At 46.1% G+C, this 10,131-nt stretch overlaps 1 protein-coding gene across 1 annotated transcript; it reads right to left on the bottom strand.

Moving 5' to 3' along the window:
- Window positions 1-355: 355 nt before the first annotated feature.
- Window positions 356-9,910, bottom strand: tmem236 (transmembrane protein 236). The gene is made up of 4 exons (XM_066680298.1): window positions 9,657-9,910; window positions 6,269-6,341; window positions 5,065-5,188; window positions 356-1,366 (listed from the first exon to the last, which is right to left on the bottom strand). Exons 1-4 carry the CDS (start codon window positions 9,908-9,910, stop codon window positions 753-755), a joined length of 1,065 nt encoding a protein of 354 aa, XP_066536395.1. The 3' UTR covers window positions 356-752.
- Between the last annotated feature and the right edge of the window lie 221 nt (window positions 9,911-10,131).

Below are 10,131 nucleotides of genomic sequence, written 5' to 3'. Positions count from 1 at the left end.
TGAACTGTAAAAATGGATGCATTAGTAGCTAACGGGTGCATTGCATTTTTCTCGGGACGACAGCAAACAAGCTTTCTAATAGGCCTGTGTGTCCTGTGGTGACATGCCATTGGCTGAAAACGCAGAGTATGATTTATACAGTAGGATAAGTATATTGCTGTTTAGCGTATTGATTTGAATTCAGAAGATCATTTATTTACACAGAGAGGTTTAGAATACAACACTAAATGTCCAGAAGTTTGCAGACACCCCTTATGATTAGTCACTTCAGCTAATTTTCTGCACATTCATGATGCACACCAATGTTCAAATGCACATGTAGATTAAACTCTATAGAGTATGATCTGTATTGAAGTACATGGGACACCCTGGAGCAGTTGTACATGAGCCTATATTCACTATGTCCAATCCCAGGGCTGTGGAATTGTGGAACTGCATTATTTGAGAGTGATGGAGCGCCGTCTAATACTTTTAGGATCTGAAACTAGTCCTGGAACATCAGCATTTCACCTTGTTCAAACTCCATCTCATCCTCACAGCTATGTTCCAACACCTGAAGTGTTCCCAGAACAGTAGGAGTCATTGCTGCAGATAAACGGGGACAAACTCCATGTTAATACCTGTCGTTTCAGTAGAAATGTTAAAATGTTGGGCAAGAAGGTGCACACAAATCTTTGGCCATACAGTGTATCTTTACCCAGTGCTTGTAACTGGTAGAACCAATGAAGGTTCTCCAAGGTTCCCCGAGATTGTCAGAACATGCTGCCTCTGTTAAACACTTTCAGTTTGGTCAGCAACCTGAAGTAAACAAACGTCAGACACGTGAGCAAGTTCTTCATCACATACAGCAGCGGTGTCACGAAGCCAAAGACTCCAATCAGGCAGATCCGAATCACCAGGAAGGGTAGGTCCTGGGTCAGGACCCCCACAGAGGCCAGCAGGGGGCTGTGAGGAGTGATCACCACTCGCAGCATGGAGACAAAGGCTAAGATGTAAACCGGGAAAACCCAGTTGGAGAAGAAGACCGCCTCGTCCCCACCCACCCTGACCATCTCCACGGTGTCCAGCCAGAACAGGAAGGTGTCCAGGAAGAGCTCATGCCGGGGGTCTCTGGCCCAGAGGAAGCGCCTGGACCCTGAGTACGAGCGGGAATTGTACAGATACGCGGCACTGGACGCTCGGGACATACTGGGTGCGTCTAGGGTTCTCCAGTATCCAGACACTGACCCAGTCCTGACGTCAGGGCTCAGCGCAGAGCCGTTCTCAGCTCTGTTCACCTCCTGCAGCTGCGCAGACACAGAGTTCACCTGCTCCAGATGAGTCAGCACCGGACCAGGAGATTCAAAGTCAGACTCCAAGCCACTGGCTGCACACAGAGAGAAAATAGAAGAGGAAATTATACACATCTTTCAAAACAGATTTCAATGCCTGTTCTTTTAAATGAGAATGAGCCACACACAGTTCACCTCAACCCCAAGTGAGCAGGAAGAAGTGAGAAACAGAAGCTCTGGGTTTTAGCTCTTTTCTCTTATTTCTCCCCTTTTGTTGTGTCAGTTTCACATGGTTTTTCCCCCCTCCCCTCAGCTCTCACATATACTCGATTCCCTTTCTTATTTCAGAAGTGGAGCAGACTAAAAGGCCTGCCTGGGTGGTCTTGTTTCACAGCTTGTTGGTTGGTAGGGTCCAGATCCCCCAAAACCTAAGTCTAAACAAGTGGGTTATCAAGAAAAAGTAAAAAGTAAAACAATCATTTAATCATTCATTCAATGTCTGTAAGTGATTATCCAGTTCAGAGTCACGGTGTGTCCAGAGCCTACCCAAGATCACTGGTTGCAGGGCGACACACACACACCTAAGGACACTTTTGAGTCACCAATCCACCTACCAACGTGTGTTTTTGGACTGTGGGAGGAAACCGGAGCACCTGGAGGAAACCCACACAGACACAGGGAGAACACACCACACTCCTCACAGACAGTCACCCGGAGGAAACCCACACAGACACAGGGAGAACACACCACACTCCTCACAGACAGTCACCTGGAGGAAACCCACGCAGACACAGAGAGAACACACCACACTCCTCACAGACTGTCACCCGGAGGAAACCCACGCAGACACAGGGAGAACACACCACACTCCTCACAGACTGTCACCCGGAGGAAACCCACGCAGACACAGAGAGAACACACCACACTCCTCACAGACTGTCACCCGGAGGAAACCCACGCAGACACAGGAAGAACACATCACACTCCTCACAGACAGTCACCCGGAGGAAACCCACGCAGACACAGGAAGAACACATCACACTCCTCACAGACAGTCATTTAGTCACTGATTCCTAATTTCTGTTGAATTATTTTCTGTTTAATGCTGTGCTGCTTTGTGATTGGCTCAAAAATATCATACAAAATATTTTGCTCCAGTTGCAGCGGGAAATATGGTGCAAAACACATTCACACAAAAAACATGCACAAATGTTGCACATTCGCAAACCAATATGTGAATCTGTGCAATGCAAGTTACACTCCTGTCCCCCTTACAAATCAGTGATTACCTGCTGAAAGGGGGGGGGGGCACTGTTCAAAGATAAAACCTGGAATATCTGTTACGATGTGGCATGATTATGGGGAAGAAAATGTGTTTTTCTTTAGGAGTTTGAGGAGATCTTCGTTTGAAATGCTTATTTTATTTTATTTTTTAACTTAATAACTTAACATTTTCTGCCTCACATTCTTGAGACACGTGGCAGATATGTGAAATATCCAATATTCAGAGTATGTGTCCAAAACCGTCTCGCCAAATAACGTCTAAACGTATTTACTGATGAGAAGTCTACTCCTAGTGAATCTATTCTGAGCATGAGGCAATAGAGATGAATCGGATCAACCACAGACAGTAAATGGGATCAACTCCTTGGCCAATGATTCAGAGAATCGATCACGCGGAGTCGACTCAGTCTCGGTTTGCGACTACATTCTGCTGCTTAATGTGAATATAAAAACAGACCCAACTCAACACTCTTTCCAAATATGTATCATATATCACTCTGAACCGCTGAATAAACAGTGAATTAGTATCAGTTTATGTCCTGTTTACATAACCAGACCTGAGATGGGGGTGAGGACGACTACTGACGTGCAGATTGACCAATTAAATGTTTACAGAGGTTATCGACCAATAACGGTAGCGCTACAATCAGACTGTCCAATCAGAAGATTTTAGGCTACTTCACCACGCCCCCTTCTCATTCAAGCGAACCAATCGGAGTAAGGGAGGGCGGGACTAGTTTGTGAACGAAACTTCTCGAAGTTCTATGTACGCTCTAGAAAAACAAAATCCCGGACGTTTGTGAAATTCCGCCCGGACATTTTTTAAGTCTAAAAAAGAGGACACGTCCGGGTAAAAGAGGACGTCTGGTCACACTAGTTTAAAACGGACAGTAGCCATATGAACAGCACGGTAGACGCGGCTCGAGTCGCCCAGAGCACAGCCCCAGAAACACAGTGAACTTTCCTGGGTTTATTTCTACGGCACTTTATGTTTTTCATCAGAAATCTGATAAAGAGTAATTTTCCATTCCATTTTCTACACGGACTCCCCACTTCAGTGCCCTGCTGAGAGACGTTTCATACTCCTCTGGAAGTCACGCCACCAGAGGTCACGCATCCCAAACCCACAACAGTTCACTAGTGCATTAGTCAATATTTAAGTCACATGACATCAAGTGGACAAGCAGCTGAACTACAACACACAGGCAGCTCAGAGTGCAGTGTTACAGGTTTTATCAGATCCAGAGTGCCGCTGTCCTGAGGCACTTTGTTTCAGTTATTTTGTTCTAGTTAAAATATGATCAAATATTAAGTACACTGCACCCCTAGGTGTTTTTGGAGCTGTATTTTTTTAGCTATTATTTGTGCTGCTACCCAAAGATTATTTATTCATTTTTTTGCCCAGCTACATTTAATTAGGTCAATATTTTACATTAATAACAATGACTTTTACCTGAGCACAGAACTCTATACATGAAAAACACTTCACACCAAGACCAAGCTTGAACTGCCCCCTGCTGAAACGACATGCTTTGTGACTAAAAACAAGTTAACACTTGCTCTGTGAAGACCACACTTAAACATGGCATTTTTTCTGCTAAATGTGGCAACTATTTGTGGCCACAGTTTCAGTTTTTCAGTATGTAATATTCTGCCAATAAAGAGTAATTAGAGTAAGCAGAAGTGAGTTCTCGGTAGAGGACGTGCAAACTAAAGCCCCTTAGACAGTGAGCATATATCGGTCCACTGTCATAAAAAGGTTGGCACACCACTGACTGTAGCTCACTGCTGGTCCACCATCGGAGCACTCAGATTACTGTCCTGTACAGGATATAAATCATTTATAATCTCCTCACACAGATTTTACACTCACAGAGACTTTTATTCTGGAAAACACACTAATACGAATATTACCAACAACTATGAGAGATATAATAATGAGTTTAAGACTGATATAAAATGATTATGGACACTGTGCGTGATTAAAATTATTTACTAATCTTATTAATAAAGAATAACAAAAAGAACCTAACGAAGGAAAAAAATGTAAACTGGACTGTGAATGGAAAAGTGCTAAAATGTGGCATGTTGTCTAAAATTCTGTTTAATCACCAGCTAGTGGACCTCCAACTTTTCCCTCAGGGGGACAACAGTGGTCCGCCGTCTCCGTGCTCTCAGGGTACAGACATTTATAATAAGCCAGAACCTTTCTGGACATTACCCCGAAGTGCTATAGGTGTGAAAGCGAATGTCTGAATCACTCGCACAGGTCATGACCTGGACTTTATCCTTCCAGCCCCCTAACTCAGAGTCTGGGTAACGTCTGAATTAGTGCATGTGTGAACAGAGCAGGTAAATTACCTCCTGTTTATGCGACACAGATCACCTCTTAGTGCTTAAAGCTTATATAGAAACTAAGCTCTTAATAGCCGTGATGTCACAGACTGAAGATGTATTAATATTAATCGATTAATCAGTGACATGACACCTCTGAAACTGGGAGGATTACCTTGTCCCCTGAGGCGATACGGACGAATCCTCTCAACAATGTCCACACAGATGAGAGCGAACAGCACCAGAGAGACAGGGAGCTCTGTGAAGACGTCACGGTGAAGGCCATTGTCCACCTGAACCTGAGCAAAACAAAGATGGAGAGTTCAGGAGAAACACTGAAGAACTTTCAGCACAAAGCAGAGAGAACTTCCAGAGCAGAGAGGAAGGATTCAGGTCTGAGATGAATGCGAACCGTAAGTGAAATAAGTAACTGTAGGAAGCAGCTGTCCACAGTCTCGAAAGTCTTGGTTTCTCTCAGTTTTTCCAAATCTAGGGTTCCTCTGAGAGTCTTAATTCCACTCTGTGGTCATTCTGAGATTTGATTCTTTTGACGCTTTGTTCCTGTATTTGATTCCTGCCTCTTGATTCGACTCACTGTTTGTTCTGTGTCTTGGTTCTTTCTGTAGTCCTCCTGCCATGGCCTCCTCTGGATACTCACTTGGGGCTAGGACCCTGAGTTCTAGGGTCCTAGCCCCAAGTGTATGTGTGTGTACTTTTCAACACAAAGTAAACTATTACTTCAAGGAAGAGACTCTAATATGAAACAATCATAATCAAAGTCTTTGGAGGCCATTAACATTCCAGAGCTAACCCCTGGGTTAATGCTAAACCTGTTGTTCTCCAGTGGGTTACTGTGTACCGCGTGAGGCCCGAAGTCTTCAGTATGAGGTCAGTGCTGCTGTCACATGGGCTCCTCTCCACTTTCAGGAAGGAAAAACAATAAAAAACACTGTACAGGCCTTTATAACCACATCCTTTCTTTACTCAGCCATTTGAATGGAGTCCCACAAGGGTCAAGTGTAGGACTTTACGTGTTTTGAGGGAAAATTTGAAAAACTTTCCCACAATTTACAATTCTTTTTTTAAAATTGTGCCCTCTCTATTTTAAGAGGTGACCACAGTTTCTTTATTCACTCGTATGGGAACAAATAAAGAGAACCTTAATAAACTGAGACAAGACGTTCTCTGTGTGAATGGATAAAGAAACGGTGGCTACAAATTAAGATAACACTCACCAACCGCAAACTGTTTCCTTTAAATAGAGCTTTCTCTAAGAGGACTCCGTCTCTCTAGGGCTTCATACATTTGGAAGCTAATGATCCCCTTAAAGCCAGTGTACGTTGATGAGTTTAGTCAAAAAACAATCTGGAAACTTTTACCTTGGAGGCAGCCAGGACGACAGAGAGACACGGTAAAGTGCTGAGGATCACAAAAGCCAGAGTCACAGGCCTCCTGAGAGGGAACACAGTTAAATATCAATCAATCAATTCATCTATCAATCAATCAACATTTGCGTCGCAGTCACACAGCTTCAGGGACCTGATATTTTGAAAAATCACTGGACTTCCCCTGTAAGTCTGGACGGTAAATAAACTGCTTACTTTTAAATTAACTTTAACTAATCACTAACATAAGGTATTGTTGGTTTTCAGAGTTAATTTGACTACAATTTTCAAAATAAGAGTTTGTAACATGTCGTCTCAGACTCTGCTCATAACTACACTCTGTTTACTCAACCGTAATCCTTATTGCTATCTGTTCGTTTCTTTAATTTCGTACTCTCTCTTACTTACACTGTGTGTAAATGTTCTGTGCACTTGTCCACAGCCTGTTGTAGTGTGTTACATGTCGTAAATGTGAGGGTACACTGAGACTGAGTTTCCTTGCAGGTGTAACATTCATTCATACATTCACCTTCCATAACAGCTTCATGTTTAGGGTCACAGTGAGTGCAGAGCCTACCTGGATTCACTAGGTAAAAGGCAGGAACACATACTGGACAAGACACCAGTCAATCACAGGGCATCTCACACAACCAGGGTAGGACCAAAATGGCTTCCTTATCCCTCAGTAGTAGTGTGCTATACAGTGAGGCACCATTTAGTTCACTTAGTAGCGTTAGAAACAAAAGAGGATTCAGACACTTCCACTGCCCATTGCTTAGTAACAAAGACATTTGCAATGCATACTGGTCCACATTCTGCTCATGTAGTGAGCTGCCATGTTTAATAAAAATTAGAAGTGCATTGTTGGAGATTGTAGTGCCCTCAAAATAATGCTGGATTTTCACTTTAGGATTTGGATTGGTGACACACTCAATAGTGCCCTAAAATGTAAAATAGGAGCCATTTTGAACACAGCCCCAGACAATTCACCAACCAACATGTGTGTTTGGACTGTGGAGGAAATTGGATGTGGTGTTTGGAGGAAACCGGAGGAAACCCACACAAACACAGAGAGAACACACCACACTCCTCACAGACAGTCACCCGGAGGAAACCCACGCAGACACCGAGAGAACACACCACACTCCTCACAGACAGTCACCCGGAGGAAACCCACGCAGACACTGAGAGAACACACCACACTCCTCACAGACAGTCACCCGGAGGAAACCCACGCAGACACTGAGAGAACACACCACACTCCTCACAGACAGTCACCCGGAGGAAACCCACGCAGACACAGGGAGAACACACCACACTCCTCACAGACAGTCACCCGGAGGAAACCCACGCAGACACTGAGAGAACACACCACACTCCTCACAAACAGTCACCCGGAGGAAACCCACGCAGACACAGGGAGAACACACCACACTCATTACAGACAGTCACCCGGAGGAAACCCACGCAGACACCGAGAGAACACACCACACTCCTCACAGACAGTCACCCGGAGGAAACCCACGCAGACACAGGGAGAACACACCACACTCCTCACAGACAGTCACCCGGAGGAAACCCACGCAGACACTGAGAGAACACACCACACTCCTCACAGACAGTCACCCGGAGGAAACCCACGCAGACACAGGGAGAACACACCACACTCCTCACAGACAGTCACCCGGAGGAAACCCACGCAGACACTGAGAGAACACACCACACTCCTCACAGACAGTCACCCGGAGGAAACCCACGCAGACACAGGGAGAACACACCACACTCCTCACAGACAGTCACCCGGAGGAAACCCACGCAGACACTGAGAGAACACACCACACTCCTCACAGACAGTCACCCGGAGGAAACCCACGCAGACACAGGGAGAACACACCACACTCCTCACAGACAGTCACCCGGAGGAAACCCACGCAGACACTGAGAGAACACACCACACTCCTCACAGACAGTCACCCGGAGGAAACCCACGCAGACACAGAGAGAACACACCACACTCCTCACAGACAGTCACCCGGAGGAAACCCGCGCAGACACAGGGAGAACACACCACACTCCTCACAGACAGTCACCCGGAGGAAACCCACGCAGACACTGAGAGAACACACCACACTCCTCACAGACAGTCACCCGGAGGAAACCCACGCAGACACAGAGAGAACACACCACACTCCTCACAGACAGTCACCCGGAGGAAACCCACGCAGACACTGAGAGAACACACCACACTCCTCACAGACAGTCACCCGGAGGAAACCCACGCAGACACTGAGAGAACACACCACACTCCTCACAGACAGTCACCCGGAGGAAACCCACGCAGACACAGAGAGAACACACCACACTCCTCACAGACAGTCACCCGGAGGAAACCCACGCAGACACTGAGAGAACACACCACACTCCTCACAGACAGTCACCCGGAGGAAACCCACGCAGACACAGAGAGAACACACCACACTCCTCACAGACAGTCACCCGGAGGAAACCCACGCAGACACCGAGAGAACACACCACACTCCTCACAGACAGTCACCCGGAGGAAACCCACGCAGACACTGAGAGAACACACCACACTCCTCACAGACAGTCACCCGGAGGAAACCCACGCAGACACTGAGAGAACACACCACACTCCTCACAGACAGTCACCCGGAGGAAACCCACGCAGACACAGGGAGAACACACCACACTCCTCACAGACAGTCACCCGGAGGAAACCCACGCAGACACAGGGAGAACACACCACACTCACTCCTCACAGACGGTGACAGGGCCAGGACCCCATGGCCCTGGTGCTGTGTGGCAGAGACACTACATGCAGTGATGCCTTGTGTAACACACTCAGCGCTATAAAGTGATTCTGATTCGGAAAAGTCTTCAAAAATGATACATTCTGTGTAAACTGCTTTTACATTACCTTTCACCCTCATAAACATTCACAGCTCATCCACAAAATTCTTGAAATGATCCAAACCCAGAGTGTTTCTTTTATGGCTTTGCTTCGAACAAATATTCAGACTTTTGTGTTTTTCTGGAGCTCTTCTCGAGCTGGAACTTGGGTCTGAGATGCACAACCTGTTTTAATCAATAACTCATTAAGTACATCATTAAGTTAAAGCAGGTGAAGAAACTCCAAACTCGGCATTGTCAGAGAAATATATTGAGCTCTGGAAGATGTTTACATGAGCCTAAGGTCAACAAGTCCAAGGGCGAGAGTGGGCTAGAGAGGGATAAAGCACACCCAGCTTTCACCATGGAGCAGTGGAACTTCCATTTCTACAATAACGGAGCCCACTCAGTACATTTGGGATGAGCCTGAGTGGAGTTTGTGATCTGAGAATGTCAAACGGTGTAAACTCACCAGTCGGTGATGTCTGTGAAGAACCCTCTGGTCTTCAGGATGAAGAACTTGAGTGGAACCCACACAAAGAGGGTCACAGTGGTAACGTAGGCGATGGACACTGCCACCACCAGCCAGTAGGCCGTGGTGTCGTCTGATTTCACGAACCTCAGGAGCGAAGCGAACCGCTCCAGAACCACAAAGACCGGTACGGAGAGGCAGGAGAACTGGAGCAGCTCAAAGACCACCAGCTTCACCTTCTTCATGGAGACCATCCTGATGGAGATTGTGTCTTAAATTTCCCTATGAGAGAGTGGTCAGTGTGATCCCAGGTCAGCTACATCCACTACCATCTCCGCTACACAGACACACACACACACACACACAGAGTGGACGGCAGTTCTGGACTCTGGACAGTATCGCTGCTTACACTGCACTCCCACTCTCGTTTTTTTTTTTTTTAATGGCCACAGTGGTGAAGCAGTCATGCTTTTTT

This window comes from Hoplias malabaricus, chromosome 9 (assembly GCF_029633855.1).
Source record: "Hoplias malabaricus isolate fHopMal1 chromosome 9, fHopMal1.hap1, whole genome shotgun sequence".
NCBI lineage: Eukaryota > Metazoa > Chordata > Actinopteri > Characiformes > Erythrinidae > Hoplias > Hoplias malabaricus.
This window is presented reverse-complemented; position numbering and strand designations above follow the sequence as displayed.